Source organism: Brassica napus, chromosome C2 (genome assembly GCF_020379485.1).
Source record: "Brassica napus cultivar Da-Ae chromosome C2, Da-Ae, whole genome shotgun sequence".
Taxonomy (NCBI): Eukaryota; Viridiplantae; Streptophyta; class Magnoliopsida; order Brassicales; family Brassicaceae; genus Brassica; species Brassica napus.
In genome coordinates this window covers 25,742,156-25,759,555 of record NC_063445.1, presented here as the reverse complement: position 1 = coordinate 25,759,555, position 17,400 = coordinate 25,742,156, and the positions used below count along the sequence as shown (strand labels likewise).

The following is a 17,400-nucleotide window of genomic DNA, read 5'->3' as shown; positions in this document are numbered from 1 at the left end:
CCGTATAGTTGGTGAGAGATGTATTGTTCATGTAGGCGTCATATAAGGTAAAAGGCAAAACAAGTTATATAACGTAATATAACCAACCTATATCATCGAGTTGTGGCTATATATCGTTATCAAGCTGTATGTATACCGAAGACATCTTTCTTGATTATAACGTAACTGAATCTATCTTTGCTAGAATATACAAGAAATGGTAGTTTACGGTATATACCCATGATATATTTATGTTTAAAACTTAGAATCAGACATATAAACTAGGTAGATTACCAGAATGAGTATTCTAACTGTAGCTAGAAGATAAAATAAAATATGATTCCAGTTTTTCTTTAAAAATGTTTAAACATATATATTGTCATACTTATAGTTATGTTTCCAATATTTTTCATATTTGTTTTACATTTTTAAAATTCAATTTACTATTTTTCCCATTAGAGAAAGGTAAAACTTGTCCAGAATTGCCAAAAATATGAAAAGTCTTATTGTGACAAACAAAAGTTCAAAGTGTCTCATTTTTTTTATTTTCCCAAAAAAAAAAAGCATGCCTTAGGTGATAAATGTGGTGTAGTGTAATCTGAACCATCTCTAAAAAAAATTCGGATTCTAGTCTAGTGGCTGAGATCAACCCAAAACCACTGGTTCTTCTTTCTTCTTCCTCTTGCTCCTCTCGTCTTCGCGCGCTTAGGCGACTTCACAGCAACAAAGGCTAAAATGCGAGTGTCAGTTTCATCTCCGCCTCGTCTTCAATCTCCGTTCATTCACTCCCCCGTCAGTTACACTCAGTCTCCTTCCCGTCTCCGGTCGCCGGCAACATGTTATCCACGAATCAAAGCAGAAGTCGACACGAACACGGTCTGATCCTCACCGCTCTCTGCTAGATAGAGTTTGTAAGGTTCTGAGTGATTTTGTTGTTTAGTAATTAGGTAATCGCAATCTCTGTAGGCGTGGCCAGCGTCGCATTGGGCATCGGAATCCCTGTCTTCTACGAGACACAAATCGACAATGCCGTAAGTCTTTCACATTCTGATCTCACTTGCCTTGTGTAATGAAGTTGACGAAACGACGTCGTTTTTGGCTCACACGTACTTAGGCTAAGCGAGAGAATACTCAACCTTGTTTTCCCTGCAATGGAACCGGAGCTCGTATGTCTTTCCTCTCTCATCTTTAAACATTTTTTGTATGTCTAAAGATAATCTCTTTTGTCATAGAGCAGAGAAATGTAGATTGTGTGTGGGAAGTGGTAACGTTACAGTAGAGCTTGGTGGGGGAGAGAAGGAAGTCTCCAACTGTATCAACTGTGATGGTGCTGGTTCCTTAACTTGCACTACTTGTCAAGGCTCTGGTCTTCAACCTCGTTACCTTGATCGAAGGTACGTACACACCATACTTTTCAATCAGAACATAACCAGACCGAACTCTTCTTTTAGATACTAACACACATGTTCTCTTACTTTTGTTCTGCTCAGGGAGTTTAAGGACGATGACTAAACATTTTTCACTACAGAATCATATCAAAGGTGTCTCTTTCTCCCTTATGTGTAATTTACTACATCTGTACAATACTCTTTTGTTTTGTCTTCACCAAAACATGTGAGATATCATGACTTGGAAACTGAAACAGTTGAAAGAAAACCCATTTCTGTTGTAATGAGCAAACATGATAGACCAACCTTACAGCTGATACTATTTTCCTCCTAAACTATTTGTCATCAGCAGCCAAAGAAAAAAAAAAAAGCTACAAAAGACCAAATCCATATATATAGCTTGAAGTCAACCTAGTTGTGCAACTGAAGGAGTAAGTTTGTTCCTACACTTAACTTGCAACCATGTCAAGCGCAACTTGTTAGCTTTAAGAGACATAAAAGTCTCTCTAAGACCAGGACTCTCAAAAAGATCTAAAGCTGCAAAGTAAACACCTTCATCCACATTCTCAATCTCGTCAAGCGCATTGATGCAGTTCGCGATACTAAACCTATCATCTTCTTCTTCCGTCTCCAAACCAACCATCCTTGACCTCAAACCAGTCATCATGTCTGACAAAGCACCTGCCATAGTTTCCATTACTGCTGGATCAATCTGGCTAGGCGACACATAAGAAGTCTTCGTATCCGCCTCTCTCTTCCTCTTTCTCTCCACATTTGGCGTTGGTGGTAAACTCTCTGAGGTATGATTTGGCATTGACTCTTCTAATCCTTCAAAGTTACTTGACTGAGCATACATCCCCACAGAGGAAACATCACCATATATAGTACAAAGCTGCTCATAGATGGGACAGTCCTTAACTTTAACCGGTTCACTCCTAGGCTGCACCTGTGAGAAGTGAGAACCATAAGTAACAAAACTCAACATACTAATTACCGCCTAGCGATTTAAATTGTTTTTTTTCTTTCAATAAACACAAAAAAGAAATTAGAGTTACATCAAAATCTTCCCACAAGTCCAACCCCAAGATACATCCTGTATCCTCCAAAACAAGCTGGTTATGAAGCTGGGAAGATTTAACCGAATCATAACGTTGTCTCAGAACATTAAGATGTTTCCTAAGCTGGTTGTTGTTGTAGTTGAGTCCTGTCTGGTGGTTGAAGTCGGTACGTATGTTGAGCCATGTCTTCCTGTCGAAGACGTTGTTCTGTCTGTTTCCTAGTTGGATCTGTTTAACGACCAGATCAGCTAAGACCTTGTCGAGTGACGGTGTCCATCTCTTTCTTGACAGTCGCTTTTGCTTTGGTTGAACAGGCTCAGTATCCATCAGTATCTGCGAGTTCAAATACAAAGACACCAAACCATTGACTTTGTTTCACTCGAAATCGATGACGGTAACGGCTTTTGCATGATCGGATGCTGAAAAAGCGAAAGTGATAAGGCTAACCTGGAGCGGTTTCAGGAGATGGTGGAATAAGGTGACGATCTCAATCTTCCATGGATTCCCGACGAGGCTGGTGGTGAAGGAAATTGGGAATCCAGAGGATCTCTCTAGGGATTTGAGGGTTCGCCGGAGTCGTTGCCGCGTTTCTTCAGGTATCGTTTAGCATCTGGGCTGCATTTTTAACATCTGGGCTGATATCAAATGCGTAAAGCCCAGGCCTAATAATTCCAAAAAGCAGCTCCTTCTTTTAATTCATGTAAATAAATACTGTTTAGAAATTTACTAATAAATGTTTAAACTATGTCTCAATGTTGTTCATTTCGATTGAATGCAATTTTATTTGATTTTTTTTTTGTGAATGTATTTAAATATATAATAAAAAAAAGATTAGAAAGAATTTAGCAAAAAAATGATTAAAGGAAAAAATGATTAAAATATACAATATATTAACTTTAAAATACAATATATTAACTTAAACTTATTTTCAATCTTTACCATACTAATCATTGCCATATATATATACAGCTTACAACACATCATCCTCATGTGTATAAATTTCCCCTTCCAAAAAGCAGCTCCTTCTTTTATATCCCCCAATAGTTATAAACGAGTTATTCATGTAAATAAATACTGTTTAGAAAACACATATTTAATAATGTTCATTTATTCATAAAGAAAACGATAAAATTTATTATCACACCAAAATTCACTTCGATTGAATGCAATTTTATTTGATTATTTTTTGTGAATGTATTTAAATATATAATAAAAAAAGATTAGAAAGAATTTAGCAAAAAAATGATTAAAGGAAAAAATGATTAAAATATACAATATATTAACTTTAAAAAATGCAATTTATTAATTTAAACTTATTTTCAATCTTAACCATACTAATCATTACTATATATATACAGCTTACAACACATCATCCTCATCTGTATAATCTCAATTATTTTCATCAGTTTTGTAGTCAATCAAGATTTTTTTAGTTTTTGTAGTCAATCAAGATTTTTTTAGTTGGTGTTAGGCCTAGGCATTTTAACCTGGATCCGAAAACCTAATCGGAACCGACCAAAAATAACCGATCCGAAACCAAACAAAAAATTTACAATACCTTTTATATCTAAATTTTTTTTACCCGAAAAAATCAGAACCGAAAGGAACCGATCCGAATAGACCCAGACTAAAAAAACCGATCCGAATAAACCCGATTCGATAAGAACCGATTTGTATCCGACTTAAAAATATGTATATCTAAAACTATGATTTTTTGTGTTTTATTTTATATATATTATTTTATCATTTAGTTTAACTATCTTTTGTTAAAGACATTTGTTATTATTTTGTAACATTTTTAAGTAATATGAAGCTTTAAAATGTAAAATTTAGAGTTTAAAAATATATTATTTTAATTATTAATAATTTCATTTAATTTATTTTGTAAAATTTTAGATATATATGAGAAATATCGACTAAATTTGATGGAATTGGGTATGCCATGTCTTTTTCAGATCCTAAATATCCGGACCCGAAAAATTACGGGTGTTTTATGGGTATTTTAATTATATACCTGAGCCGACCCGGATCCGAGAAGAACCGACCCAAACCGACCCGAAATTTTTTAAGTACCTATTAGGTCTAAATATTTAGGACCCGAAAGACCTAGATCCGAAAAGAACTGGTCCGAAAAGATTCGGTCCGAATCCGACCCGAAGATCCGAATGCTCATGCCTAGTCGGTGTTATACTATTTATGAATTAATGTGATGTGGACTAATAATACCAACCCCTTAAATACTGAATGATTTTTTGTTCATTTATGTTGGTGATATAATTAAACAAATTAAGTTTTATGATAAATTCATTGTCTCCTATATGGAGTGAAAAGCCAACACTGAAACGGATAGCTTAACTAGAACAACTCGTAAAAACTCTAAAATCTTAAAGAATAGAGTTTTAAATAAATTTTCACTAACTAAACATAAAGTTAAATAAAAGTTTCTCAAATAATAAAAAACTATGGGATATTTGGTGAAAATTCAGTTGACAATTTGACATGTGTTTTTGTTTTTAAATAGCTTAAGTAAATCAAGGTTTGAGTAAAAACTTATTAAAATACTAATATTTGTAAATTGATAATCTCTTAAGAGACTTTACTAATCATTAGATCTTTATGTAATTTTATAGACGTAAATCCTTTGCCGACAAAATAAAAAGACTAATAATGAATTAGACAGATCAGGTTGATATGACACTAAACACGAGTCGGACTTGGCTTTTAGCTGCTTCTTGTTCCGCGGAAAGGAGGGTATTAAAGTAATTAGAGGAGAAAATAGATCTCAAATCCCGCTTCATACTCCACCGACTTTAACTTAACCACTGGTTCGCAGCTAGTCCCCTTCCTTTGAATTCATCACCCTATCACTCTTCTTCATCACGAATCTTTCTCTTGATTCTCAGATCTCGGAAAGCTAATTCATCTACTCTTGTCCACGAATGCAGCTGCATTGATCCGGATCTAATCGAGCTCCACCGACAAAAACCAATGGGAGAGGAGAAATCGAAGTCGAGAGGACGGTGCGGCTGGTTCATAGCGCTCATTGTTCTAACCGCTGTCATCCTCGCCGTCGTCTACATGGTCAAATCAAAAATGAAGAAATCCGATGACGGCGATGGAGCTGGTCCCGTCCCCGGACCTCCCGGCGCCATCGATAAGAAATACGCCGACGCTCTCAAACTCTCCTTACAGTTCTTCGATATCCAGAAATGTAACACACATCTCTTCTTAATCTACAGATCAAAAGTTTCTAAATTAGTCTTATTTGACTATTTGAGTTTCCTTTTTTGGGAAACTAATAATGGTGCATGTTTTATTCAGCTGGTAGATTGGTGAACAATATAATAATATCTTTGATAATGTTTATGATGCAGCTGGTAGATTTGAAGTTTCTAATTCAGTTTTAAGCATAATGTTCATGTTTGATATACAGATCTCTTTGCTACGTTTCTTAAGCTACATAGTTTACTTTCTAATCCACTAGTCTTATGAAAATATATTAAGTTTTTTTGATTATCAATGCATACTTTTTTGTGATATTAACTATTTCTCACAACTTTTAATTAACAGAATTTCAGTTAAAGCAATTTTTTTTTTTTTTGAAGTTTACAATTTACCATCAAACAATGCACGAAAAAGTAAAAATGTATATTTCTCAGACAATATTTTTTTCTAAAACATAGATCTTTTAGAAATGGAGTGGTATCTGGCAAGCCGTTGACAATTTTTCTTGTGATTGTGTTTCCTTTTTTGGAAACTAATAATGTTCTTGTTTTTAATTGATTCAGCTGGTAAATTGGTGGATAATAAGATATCTTGGAGAGGAGATTCAGGTCTTAAAGATGGAAGTGAAGCCAATCTTGATCTTTCTAAAGGATTGTATGATGCTGGAGACCATATCAAGTTTGGTTTCCCTATGGCTTTCACTGCCACCGTCTTGTCATGGTCGATTCTTGAGTATGGTGATCAGATGGATGTAGTGAACCAGTTGGATCCTGCTAAAGAATCGCTTAGATGGACCACTGACTACTTCATCAAAGCTCACCCTTCTGATAATGTGCTCTATATTCAGGTAGGAGATTCGTATTAATATCAGGCGTCTAATAGCATGTACAAGTGTGTGTGTATATATATATATATATATATATATAAATTAAAGAATAAAATTTTAAATTTTAATTATATTTTTAAATTTAGTCTATAGTTTCAAAAAAAAGTTTAGGCATGTATTAACTAGAGCTATTAAATTTTTATCATTACTTTTATATATACTATTAATTATTTTTTTGCACAAGGCCTAAAAATAGTTTGAGACTTGACTGACTAGTAGATGATATAGTTTGGATATGTTTTCGTGTGCAAAGGCTCCTACTTTGTTAGTATTATTGTTGATGATTATATTTTGATGAAGGTGGGAGATCCAAAGGTAGATCATCCATGCTGGGAGAGACCAGAGACCATGAAAGGGAAGAGACCACTTATCAAGGTTGATGCAGACACTCCAGGGACTGAGGTTGCTGCGGAAACTGCTGCAGCCATGGCTTCAGCGTCTTTAGTGTTCAAGGACAGCGATCCACAGTATTCAGCCACGCTTCTGAAACATGCCAAGCAGCTGTTTGATTTTGCAGACACTAAAAGAGGCTCTTACAGTGTCAACATACCAGAGGTTCAGGACTATTACAATTCGACGGGGTATGGAGACGAGCTGCTATGGGCAGCCAGCTGGTTGTACCACGCAACAGAGGACAGAACTTACCTTGACTATGTCACTAAGCATGGTAATGAGTTTGCAAGTTTTGGTAACCCAACTTGGTTCAGTTGGGACAACAAGCTTGCTGGAACACAGGTGCTGTTATCAAGGTTACTGTTCTTTAAGAAAGATTTGTCAGGGAGCAAGGGACTTGGAAGTTACAGGGATACAGCTAAAGCTGTCATGTGTGGTCTTCTTCCAAAATCTCCAACAGCTACAACTAGTAGATCAAACGGTAACTTCTCACTTTTAGTACTTCATAATAATTTAAGCCTGCGGTTTTGAATCGAACCAAGTTTATAAAAAACTTTGGTTTTCGGTTTGGTTTGGTTCGGTAATTAGCTAGTTCGGTTTCAAAATAAAAATATTGCCAAGTTTGGAACCTAATTATCCAAAATTTTGAACAAAATTATCCAAACTAATCGTAATTACTCTAATTTATTCAAATTTTTAACCGAAATATAATTGAAACCCCAAAACTTTGATTAGTTTTGGTAAAAAGTTTAAAACCGAACTACCATGATACTGAACTGAACTATTTTTGGTTCAATTCAGCGAGATTTTGGCTGAACCGAACTACCCGAATTCAGAAACTACCCAAACCCACAGGCCTACTTCATATGGCCTACTTCAGATAAACAAAAAGACTCAGTTTCTTATAAAAGCTTGAATGTTTGAATTCTCTTTTTGTTCAATAGGTGGTCTTGTATTGGTCAGTGAGTGGAACGCGCTGCAACAATCAGTCTCCGCAGCATTCTTAGCCTCACTGTTCAGTGATTACATGCTCACTTCGCGTCTCCATAAGATATCTTGCAACGGGAAGATCTTTAAAGCAACAGAGCTCAGAGACTTTGCCAAATCACAGGTAATAACAACAACAACATAAACAATCTATACATAACAAAAAAAAAGGATAAAGTCTAACTATATCTAGTATCTTCTTGTAAGGCTGATTACATATTGGGGAAGAATCCTATGGGGATGAGCTTCGTAGTTGGTTATGGAGACAAGTATCCAAAATATATTCATCATAGAGGCGCTTCGATACCTGCAGATGCAACAACAGGATGCTTAGATGGGTTCGAGTATTTTAACTCGACCAAACCAAACCCAAACATAGCATATGGTGCACTAGTAGGTGGACCTTTCTTAAACGAGACGTTCCGCGACGCACGAGACAATGTGAGGCAGAACGAGCCAACTACTTATAACAATGCCTTACTCGTTGGTCTCATGTCTAGTCTTGTTACGACCTCTTCTGCTCTACAGTCATTGAAGTGAGCTCTATGTATTAAGAGCCTTGTTAAAATCACACATTTCTTCGTTTTTTTTTTTTTTTTCTTCTGCCCTATGCGTGTGTATGTGTTTATTCACCATTGTGTATTGCTTGATATGTTGATGAGTGTTGTCGTAGAATTCAAACTTTCAGAAAAGAAAAAATACAAAACAGAAAGACTAACTCCATAACAAAATCTTCGTAACAACATTGCAAGTTGTTAACTAGTGCTCTAAGGACGGCAAACGATATGAACCGGTCCGGTTAGTTTTAAAATAACGACACTGTTAAATCCATGTTTTTAAAAGCAAACCGATAACTGAACCGAAAATATTTTTATGAGTCAATATAGTTCGACTAAGTTTAATCAGGTTTAACCAAATTTAATTAAATGCAATCATAAAAAAAAGTTAGTTATTTTCGATAAATTTTATAAACAAAACAAAACAAAGTTATTAAATTTTTTAATATAAATAATTATGAAATAAAATTTAAATACAAATCAAATGAAAATTAAATATAAAATTCATATTATAATATAAATATAAAATTATTACTTTGACTTTAAATATTTATTAGTTATAAAAATTTTAAGAAATGAATATATAAAAATTAAAAAAAAAAGATTTTATTTATATAATTTAAAGAAATAAAGTAACTAAATATGATTTCTGATTAAAAAATTGCAAACAAATCAGGTTTTATTTATCCAACTGGAATATATTTTCGGTTCATGGTTTAACTTGGTTCGCGTTTAAACCCTTCGGCTTTGTTGTGGTGGGCTTTATAAAACCCTAATCTCTTTAGACGACGACGGCATCATCTTCTTCCTCAATTTATCGTTTCTTTCTCTGCTCTGCTCTGCTCTGCTCATCTATCAACAGAAACTAGATCTTCTTCCATGGAGGGTCTAAAGCTCACAAACGCGGAGTTGATGGTTTACATTCATCCTTCCAAGAGTGGAAACAAGCTTAAGGCCATCTGTCGCGAGCTCAGCTCTCTTCTCTTCCAGTTCGTTCCCTTTAAACTTCTCTTCAAAGTTTCGATTTTTTACTTCTGGGCTAACATAAAGTTTCATCCTTTTATGAAAATGAATTTTCGATTTATGGGTTGTGATGATATAGCTTGGTTCTGTTTATCGCATGAAGAAAAAGTTGTCTTCTTGATAACTAGTACTGCTTAACTTTTGTTGTAGTGATATGTTTGTGTTTTTGAAGGTATGATGAAACATTTGATGGGGTTCTATTGGCTTTTGATGTAACTGTCAAAAGCAAAGGAGCTAAGATCCTTGCAGGGCTTAATCCTTACTTTGGCGTCAAAGTAGAAGCAAGTCTTCTTCTGTTTAACCCCAAGCCTAATAGCCTTGTTGGTAAGAAAGAGAAGAAGATGTCGTTATACACACTTTTGATTGACTTTCTTCTTTGAGCTTGATGGATGGATGATGATCTCTACTGTCTGTTTTTTTGCAGAAGGGAAAATTGTCAAGATTTCTCCAGAGACAATCCATGTCATTGTTCTTGGTTTTTCTGCTGCTGTCGTAACTGATATTGATATCCGTGAAGAATTCAAGTACAGAATGGTATTATTCTATTGACTCTTGAATTGTAGTTTAAATTTGATGATCCAATTTGAGTGATTTAATTCCCTATTCAGAGAAATGGTGAAGATTGCTTTGTGAGCAGCTCTCATAAACGGCACGTACTGAAGGTTGGAACCATGTTACGCCTTCAAGTCGAAAGGTAACTAACTCTCTCTTAGGCTTATTAGCTTCTTTCGCCTATTACACTGAACCGTGGCCTGCTTGGATGTTTAGTGTTATTTGACTACTTGTGTTCAAACTTGTGATTAGTTTTGATGAAGAGGTGATGCATATAGCTGGATCTCTACTTCCGGCTAACACAGGATGCGTTAAGTGGCTGGAACAGCAGTCTGAAGAAGCTTTGCATATGGATAGGTTAGTCTTGATTTTTACACTCTTCTTTACTTAACACTCTGATCCTCATCTTTTATTATGAATCCTCCTTTTTCTTTTCTTCAGGGATGATCATAAACGAAGGAAAATAGCCTGAGGAAGACTCCAACATAAAGTTGAATGACACATTATATATCACCCGAAGCTTAAATTGAAGAAAAGACTTGATTGATTCAGTTATCCACTCAATGATGATGTATTTTCAATTTGATATTTTTGTTTTTAAATGGAATCTAAAATCTGGTAGTATTGGATGTTTGTAATTCATACTTCATTTTTTGTTAGTGTTACTCAATTGCAAATCTCATGTTTTCCAAAACTAATCTCCTTTGTGTAATTAAATCATTTTCACGAGTACTAATTATCAGCAAGGGAAACAAAAAAAAGTAACTTTGAAATCAAATCATCAATCCAAACTACTTTTTAGTTTCTTCAAAGATAAAACGATTAAAACAATTGTTTAGAAACAAGTAATGTAATCCACCTATAGTTTTCTTTCCCTGCTACTCTTAATACTTAAACCAAAGAACCAAGAGCAGGCTCAACTCTAATGATACAAACAACTACCATTGTGCTTTTAATATCGATGATGTCTAGGGCCTTGATCATGATGATGATGACTCCCACCTCCTCTACGGTTGCGGTCACCACCTTGCTGACGATGATGCTGACCACCACCATACCCTCGTTGGTTATTATAATGCTCCTCCCCACCTTGACCATCCCAATGTTGTTGTTGATGATGTTGGTTGTAGCCACCAGAGTACCCTCCACCACCTCTGTCACGGTGGTGACCTCCTCCACGTGACTGAACCGGGTAAGGATCCGATGGGAATCTCCCACTGGTTCCACGAGGTTGGTACCCACCTCGGCTTTGATACGGAGGTTGTCTTGATGACTGTGGCGGAGCATAGTCTTGGACGCCATGTGGAGGAGCATTATAGCCACCATACTGGTAAGGAACTTGTGGAGCATAGGGCGGTTGATTGTAGCCGTGACCATGATGATGCTGCTGATGATGTCCATCTGCTGCTTGATATCCATGCCGGTCTGTTCTCGTCTGTAGGCTGTTGGTGACAAGACGATGTGCTGCGTCTCCTAGATGCAGCCCAGATAAACTTCCAGGTGGGTTTTGCCTTCATGAATTGAAAAGAAATTAATTAACAATTTTGCAAATTAGACAAATTGTTTTTAAACTTGGTTCAATGATTATATTATTACCTTCCTTGATTATTATTATAATGATTATTGTTATTATTATAATTATTATTATGCATAGGTCTCCTTCCATTGTCCTCATGCCAAAGAGCAGGTGGTGGTTTTAAGTCACCTATGTTCACAATCTGAAAGAAAACAAACCAACTTAAAGCTACCATAGACATAAGTAGACAAGACATAATGGTATATCATGTATGAACCTTCTTAGGGAAGATGACACCAGGAGGAGGTCTGTTTATGTGACTATGTACATCCGGAAGTCTGTAAATGCAACATCTGAGAGAAGTAAAGGGAAAAAAAATCAGTTTTCTAATGATCTTTTTTATCAATGATATTTTTGAAAAAAGTAGGTTTGTGATCTCACATGACTTGGTTGGCTAAGATGTCCTCCATACCCTCCATTGGGGACCTGAATATAGGAGGGCGAGTCTCTCCTGAACAAGGAGTCAAGTAGCCGTTCATACCATCACTGCAAGTAGTTTTAACAACATCAGGAAACAAGATAGGAAGAATCTTAAAAGAGTAATGTTTTCATTTGATTTTACGAACCTGAGCTCAGGTTTGATCTGAACCTTAAGGTCTATTCTCTCCCTGGCACTCAGTTGCCGACAATGGTTGTCGAGAGAAAAGATGAGTTCAGCAAGGCGATGAGACGTTGCTATGAAAAGCATGTCGCACATCCTACTGTTTCTACGCTTCTCTTCATCCTACAGATTGATAAGACGAAAAAATAAAATAAAAAGGCATCCTTTTGAAAACACACCTCCTGTTCTGAAAAGCAATCATCATAAGATACCATACCGTCAATGTGAACTCCACTTCGGAAACGGCCTCTAGAAGGCGTCTTTCATCAATGAAAGGCAGCTTAGCAATACCCTTTTGAGGAAACAAAAAAAAAAAGAAAGTTAAATATTAGGCTCAAAATTTAGTGACAGTGTTTCAATAAATGAGGAAGGGATTGACGAAAGACAGAGAGATTGATTACCTGCCAGGAATAACGCTTCCCGTTCATGTCAACTTCAAAATCTAGACAAAAGAATAGAAAGAGATATATAACTTTGTTCCAACAGTTGACACTGAGTGAACCATTTAGAGGAAAGAAAGCAGTACCAGTTGGGTAAAAATCAATGATGGGAGAGTTGGAATCAGTCATCAAGGTCCTATAGCGCTCTGGAAGAGCATGGGAACTGCCAAATGAAGTAAATAGTTACAGTTAAACCATACACACGAAACAAGAATGTAGCAGAAAGAAACAGCGTTGTTTCCTAACCTGGCAGCTGGGAACACCCCAAGAAGTTGGTTGAAAGGCTTAAATGGAGTCCCTAACTCAAACTTTATATCCAGCTCTCCCAGATCCTTTAGATCAGAAGCAAACGGTGCATAGTGGTAAGGATAAAACCTGTTACATCAAAAGTACAGATGTAAATAAAACAGCAAATATAGAATCTAGTCCAAAGAAACAGATAACATCGCCAAGTGTAGGGAACTCACCACTGCCAGGAGCAAACACCTTCCATGTAGTAATGCATGACCCAACAAAGGCCTTCTGTGTACTTCAAAACCTGCACAAGCCCAATGTTTCACATATTACAACTTTAAAACCTCTCCAGATGGGAAGTATATAACGTTCTCAAACTCACAACATCCTTTCTTATTCTTTCCATCTCTTCAATGGTTGTAACTGAGAACTTCTCTTCATAATATCTTTCTCTCCATCCAGGTTCCCCAAGCTTCACCTATGCAAAATAAGAAAAAGCTTTTTCAGCAATGAAGGGAGACCCAAAGATTGAAAGCTTAATTCAATAGAACAAACCTTATCCTCTTCATGAGTATCCGAGTTGAAAGCATCAGATTTCTCACGGATTAACTCCTTGAGCTTTGTCTTTAGTTCTTCCTTGTTCTCGTTTTCCTGAAATAAGCAAACGTTTTAGTATTGATTGTTCAGACAATAAGATCATCTACAGAGCCAGGAATGCATACGTCAGGTTCAAGACTGTTCTCGACGTCGACAATAGCAGCACCAATACTGGACCCTGAAGATAGACGTCGTGCTTTCTGATGTGGAGCAGACCCTACTCCATCACTAGGCTGAAACGGTGAAGGAACAGGAGCCGAGGCAAGTCGAGAACCACTAAATCTTTCAACGGGAACAAGAGACTCTGGCTGGACTGTGGGAGCTGCATCATCCATTCTTCTTTTCCGAGCTTTATCTCCCTTTATCCTTTCAGCTTGTCTCTGATATATAAACCAGAGTAAAACAAAGACATCATCAATAATTAATACATCACTACCAAAAAAGAAGTAATGTTTCTCTAGAAAGACGATGTACCTGATGTAACCTGGTTCTTTTCTGAAATATCTTATCTTCGAATGATCCAATAGCCTGAATAAACTGTTCCACCCTCTTTAAATTTGGCTGGAGAAGATTAAAGCAGAAGATAATGTAAAAACCATGTCAGCTAAGGGTGAATTGGAAAAAAGGAAGAACATGAATCGAAATGTTCAGTTTTTCGGTTCAGTTCGGTTAGGGTTTGGTTCAGTTCGTTTTTTTTTTTTTTTTAAATCACCAAACTATACCAAAATTCCGAACCAAAAAAATTCGAATTTCTAAACAATTTAATCAGAAATTTACCAAATTACCGAACTAACCAAAAACCGAACCAAACTTTTCGGTCAATTTAGCGAGTTTTCGGCCAAACCGAACCGGCATGCCTAAGTCTAATATCAAAGTGAGAATAAGCACCTTGCATCCATCAGTTAGATAGCCGTCCAGCGACCTAAATTCCTTCTTGTAAACAGCCATAAGCAAGTTGATAGCACCCTGGAGATATGAAGAAACATGTTACATCAAGTAATATTTTCTGATGCTAACAAGGATGTATCATACTAGGGCATCACTTAAAGGTTCTTTGAAGGACAACTTATTATAAACTCAAAGCCAGTACAACACAAACCTCTCGAATCTCCAGTGTTGGCATATGTGGCAAGAAATCGTTGCCAACAAAGAAACATATGAAGATGAAATCGTCAACAATGCGCTCCAGATCAATCTCAAACGGTGGGTTGGGAATCCTCATTTCAAACTCCAGGTACTCTCTAAGAATCCATATATGAAGAAACTGACAAAAAAAAAAAGGAAACAAAAACATTAGAACTGACAATATTATTATCACACATAAGTACTGTAACTGACGAACTCGGTCTTGAAATTCAAACCTGATATGGCTTTTTGACAAAACCATCGCCCTTCTCATCAAATTCACCTGCCCTCTTCTTTGCTTTTCCTTCACAATCTGCAGCCATATGTCCCATTTGACCACACAAGAAGCATTTGTCCTGCTGTCCAGGAGTGAATACCACCTAAAGAAGCATTTCAGCTTGGTCACTTTCTTTATTTTTTAGAAAATAAAATATAGAAGTGTCCTTTAATCACAGGATTGAGTACACAAAACAAGAGGAGTGTATGAAAAACCTCTCGAAGGATTGAAAAATGAACTTCGTGAGTTGCCAAGCCTAACATAATCAGGTCAGCGTCCTGTCAATGAAAGCAGCAGGCCGAAGTGAGAAAATGAACAGAGAATAAGACCTCAGAATCAGAAGATGAAGACTTCATACCAGCCCATACAAGCAATGCCGAGTATTAGGGTCAAAACCAGGAATGTTTCTTTGAAGACGAATGTATGACATGATTTTATGCTCTCCTTCACCTGGAACGTTTGCATCTGAAAGGATAACCTTTTGCAAGTACAACAGGTAATAGCAAAAGAAAAATTAGTCACAAAATCAATTCGTATGAAGACAGAAAAATGCTAAACAGCTATCGTCATACCTTGATGTTTTTCCAACCAACATCATGATTAAGTCTAAGATGCACATAATATTGCAGGGCGATAGAGAGAACACCCATGAACTCTGTTCCAGGTGTAATAACGTTGGAATCAAACACTTGAGAGTTAATTTTAGGAGGGAGTTTTCTACCCTCCCTCTCAAACTCCTCTCGCAGCTTTTCTTCCTCAGCAGCCTGTAAGATTAACAACGTCAACAAAAACAAAGTTTAACTAGCTGAGAGTAGATGTTGAAGGTACATACAGCATCAGATGCATCTTTAGCAGATCTAAACCGTCTAGACCGCTGTTGATTCATTTTAGCTCTTGGAGCAACACCATCTAACACCCCCAAATGAAACACAAGGATGATTAAGCTTCAACCTAAAAAGAAAGCTATGTTGGCAGATAGAGAATAAAAAACTTTTCCACACTTACCAATAGCCATGTAGAGCAGCTTCCTGGGCCGCACCATCACAAACAGCCTATCAATATAGTCAAACATACACTGAAACACCTCCTCAAAGGTAGTCGGAGATGGCTGCAACCACAAACAAAATCATTAATCTAAAAAAGAGTCAAAACCAAAAACAACTAACACCATAAGCCGAAAACTTTATAATCGGTAACAATCACCCAAACACCATATTCTACTACGAGCAACCCTTTAATAAAAGTTGAAAACTTTAAAATGTCTCTGTATAAAGATGAAAACTTTATAATCTATAAAACTCACCTTAAGTTGAAAACTTTAAAAAATAATGTCAAAGGGAATGAAAAAAACGTACCCTGTCTTCAGGGTGGAAGCAAGGATGGATGATACCGTTCATGTCAAGGTAGAGATTATCGTATTCGAGATCGTTAGGGTTAGGTTTGCTGGTGTCCACCGGGATCTTGATTCCCTCGATTTCGACAGCCTCTTCCTCGACGACGTCCGATACTATCAACGGATACTTCTCCGCTAACCACCGGTAAAACGCCGGTACTCCCATTCTTCAACGATCAACGAAAACTCAGAGCACGTCGAGAGAGTATCTACTCAAATCGACGGTTTGTTTGCCGGCGGCGGGTAAGGTCTGAAGAACGTGTTAACTGTTTTTTTTTGTTAGGAATCGGATATTCGGATCAAATCAAATTAATTGGGCTTAAGACAATATACAATGTGATGTCAAAAACGACATATTATTGGTTTGGGCTTTTGTATTGGCTAAATAAACTTATTTTGAAGCCCAATTAAACCCAAAAATAGCCGGCAGTCGAACCTGGGTCTCTCGGGTGAGAGCCGAGTATCCTGACCAGCTAGACTACGACGGACAAAAATTAAACCGGAGTTTAACTGATGGCTTCTTGTAGTCTATATAGTAGCAACGTTGTTCGAAGTTGCGGGTGCCGCGGAGGTTTAATAAATTAATAGGCGAATACACGTCCCTCGATCGGCGAGACAAGGGCTTTTTCAGATTCCAACAATTTGCGTCGTGCCTTTTTAGACCCAAACAAAACATAAGTGCGAAATCATTCCTGAACTGAGATTTTAAAAAAAAATTCAACCCAAACTTGACTCCGTAACATGAAATCCTACCTTGACTAACTTATCGTTAATCAACCGTTAAACCACGCTTAGTCGGATAAGAGAAAAGTGCTGATTTCAACCTAGACAATTTTGGTCGTGCCTTTTCAGACCTGAACAATGAGTAAGTGTGATTTCATATCCAAACTAAACAATAATTTGAATTTTATACTCGAACTTTAAAATTAACATAAAAACTATTTTGACTAATGTTTTGGTTGGTCAACCTTTAACTAAACTAATTAAAAAACACTCACTATGACTCGTACCCACACCTAGAGAAGCCCTAAACTGAGCATTAAACCATTGGACTAAGACAAATTTCGTAAATCTACATATATACTAAATTATATAGGTACCAAAACATG

General features: G+C 36.6%; 5 protein-coding genes across 6 annotated transcripts; 3 read left to right on the top strand and 2 right to left on the bottom strand.

The window, feature by feature from the left end:
* The first annotated feature begins 574 nt into the window (after nucleotides 1-574).
* Nucleotides 575-1,651, top strand: LOC106390977 (protein disulfide-isomerase LQY1, chloroplastic-like). The gene is made up of 5 exons (XM_013831540.3): nucleotides 575-855; nucleotides 927-1,010; nucleotides 1,094-1,145; nucleotides 1,217-1,373; nucleotides 1,470-1,651. The coding sequence occupies exons 1-5, from the start codon at nucleotides 715-717 to the stop codon at nucleotides 1,489-1,491; spliced, it is 456 nt and encodes a 151-aa protein (XP_013686994.2). The 5' UTR covers nucleotides 575-714; the 3' UTR covers nucleotides 1,492-1,651.
* On the bottom strand, nucleotides 1,625-3,170 carry LOC106390974 (L10-interacting MYB domain-containing protein). Its single transcript, XM_013831536.3, has 3 exons — nucleotides 2,873-3,170; nucleotides 2,423-2,758; nucleotides 1,625-2,313 (listed from the first exon to the last, which is right to left on the bottom strand). The coding sequence occupies exons 2-3, from the start codon at nucleotides 2,750-2,752 to the stop codon at nucleotides 1,774-1,776; spliced, it is 870 nt and encodes a 289-aa protein (XP_013686990.2). The 5' UTR covers nucleotides 2,753-2,758; nucleotides 2,873-3,170; the 3' UTR covers nucleotides 1,625-1,773.
* A 1,954-nt stretch (nucleotides 3,171-5,124) lies between these two features.
* Nucleotides 5,125-8,584, top strand: LOC106390970 (endoglucanase 10-like). The gene is made up of 6 exons (XM_013831533.3): nucleotides 5,125-5,250; nucleotides 5,371-5,636; nucleotides 6,214-6,497; nucleotides 6,837-7,410; nucleotides 7,874-8,040; nucleotides 8,124-8,584. The coding sequence occupies exons 2-6, from the start codon at nucleotides 5,414-5,416 to the stop codon at nucleotides 8,454-8,456; spliced, it is 1,581 nt and encodes a 526-aa protein (XP_013686987.1). The 5' UTR covers nucleotides 5,125-5,250; nucleotides 5,371-5,413; the 3' UTR covers nucleotides 8,457-8,584.
* A 622-nt stretch (nucleotides 8,585-9,206) lies between these two features.
* Nucleotides 9,207-10,746, top strand: LOC106390980. Its single transcript, XM_048747705.1, has 6 exons — nucleotides 9,207-9,462; nucleotides 9,669-9,820; nucleotides 9,921-10,030; nucleotides 10,105-10,190; nucleotides 10,301-10,405; nucleotides 10,490-10,746. Exons 1-6 carry the CDS (start codon nucleotides 9,353-9,355, stop codon nucleotides 10,518-10,520), a joined length of 594 nt encoding a protein of 197 aa, XP_048603662.1. The 5' UTR covers nucleotides 9,207-9,352; the 3' UTR covers nucleotides 10,521-10,746.
* An 83-nt stretch (nucleotides 10,747-10,829) lies between these two features.
* On the bottom strand, nucleotides 10,830-16,603 carry LOC106390968 (5'-3' exoribonuclease 3). 2 transcript variants are annotated; one of them, XM_013831530.3, is made up of 23 exons: nucleotides 16,254-16,602; nucleotides 15,904-16,006; nucleotides 15,731-15,807; nucleotides 15,471-15,662; nucleotides 15,257-15,376; nucleotides 15,114-15,176; nucleotides 14,858-15,001; nucleotides 14,596-14,760; nucleotides 14,385-14,462; nucleotides 13,971-14,057; nucleotides 13,622-13,876; nucleotides 13,455-13,550; nucleotides 13,282-13,377; nucleotides 13,133-13,203; nucleotides 12,912-13,040; nucleotides 12,752-12,828; nucleotides 12,627-12,667; nucleotides 12,443-12,517; nucleotides 12,191-12,348; nucleotides 12,006-12,110; nucleotides 11,842-11,917; nucleotides 11,645-11,766; nucleotides 10,830-11,559 (listed from the first exon to the last, which is right to left on the bottom strand). In XM_013831530.3, exons 1-23 carry the CDS (start codon nucleotides 16,455-16,457, stop codon nucleotides 11,001-11,003), a joined length of 3,093 nt encoding a protein of 1,030 aa, XP_013686984.1. In that variant the 5' UTR covers nucleotides 16,458-16,602; the 3' UTR covers nucleotides 10,830-11,000. The 2 variants fall into 2 exon arrangements, with proteins under 2 accessions (XP_013686984.1, XP_048603661.1); XM_048747704.1 differs by having other exon boundaries at nucleotides 12,627-12,828; nucleotides 16,254-16,603.
* Between the last annotated feature and the right edge of the window lie 797 nt (nucleotides 16,604-17,400).

Bases quoted from the DNA above. Each gene is read 5' to 3' on its own strand.
- LOC106390977 (XM_013831540.3), top strand. From the start codon at position 715: ATGCGAGTGTCAGTTTCATCTCCGCCTCGTCTTCAATCTCCGTTCATT. The intron at 856-926 runs GTCTGATCCTCA...TTTAGTAATTAG, and splicing joins CAGAAGTCGACACGAACACG to GTAATCGCAATCTCTGTAGG. The intron at 1,374-1,469 runs GTACGTACACAC...TGTTCTGCTCAG, and splicing joins CCTCGTTACCTTGATCGAAG to GGAGTTTAAGGACGATGACT.
- LOC106390974 (XM_013831536.3), bottom strand. From the start codon at position 2,752: ATGGATACTGAGCCTGTTCAACCAAAGCAAAAGCGACTGTCAAGAAAG. The intron at 2,314-2,422 runs GTAACTCTAATT...CACTTCTCACAG, and splicing joins ACTTGTGGGAAGATTTTGAT to GTGCAGCCTAGGAGTGAACC.
- LOC106390970 (XM_013831533.3), top strand. From the start codon at position 5,414: ATGGGAGAGGAGAAATCGAAGTCGAGAGGACGGTGCGGCTGGTTCATA. The intron at 6,498-6,836 runs GTAGGAGATTCG...ATTTTGATGAAG, and splicing joins ATAATGTGCTCTATATTCAG to GTGGGAGATCCAAAGGTAGA. The intron at 7,411-7,873 runs GTAACTTCTCAC...TTTGTTCAATAG, and splicing joins TACAACTAGTAGATCAAACG to GTGGTCTTGTATTGGTCAGT.
- LOC106390980 (XM_048747705.1), top strand. From the start codon at position 9,353: ATGGAGGGTCTAAAGCTCACAAACGCGGAGTTGATGGTTTACATTCAT. The intron at 9,463-9,668 runs GTTCGTTCCCTT...GTGTTTTTGAAG, and splicing joins CTCAGCTCTCTTCTCTTCCA to GTATGATGAAACATTTGATG. The intron at 10,406-10,489 runs GTTAGTCTTGAT...TCTTTTCTTCAG, and splicing joins GAAGCTTTGCATATGGATAG to GGATGATCATAAACGAAGGA.
- LOC106390968 (XM_048747704.1), bottom strand. From the start codon at position 16,457: ATGGGAGTACCGGCGTTTTACCGGTGGTTAGCGGAGAAGTATCCGTTG. The intron at 16,007-16,253 runs GTACGTTTTTTT...TTGTGGTTGCAG, and splicing joins GCTTCCACCCTGAAGACAGG to CCATCTCCGACTACCTTTGA. The intron at 15,002-15,113 runs GTTTTTCATACA...ATGCTTCTTTAG, and splicing joins ATTTTTCAATCCTTCGAGAG to GTGGTATTCACTCCTGGACA.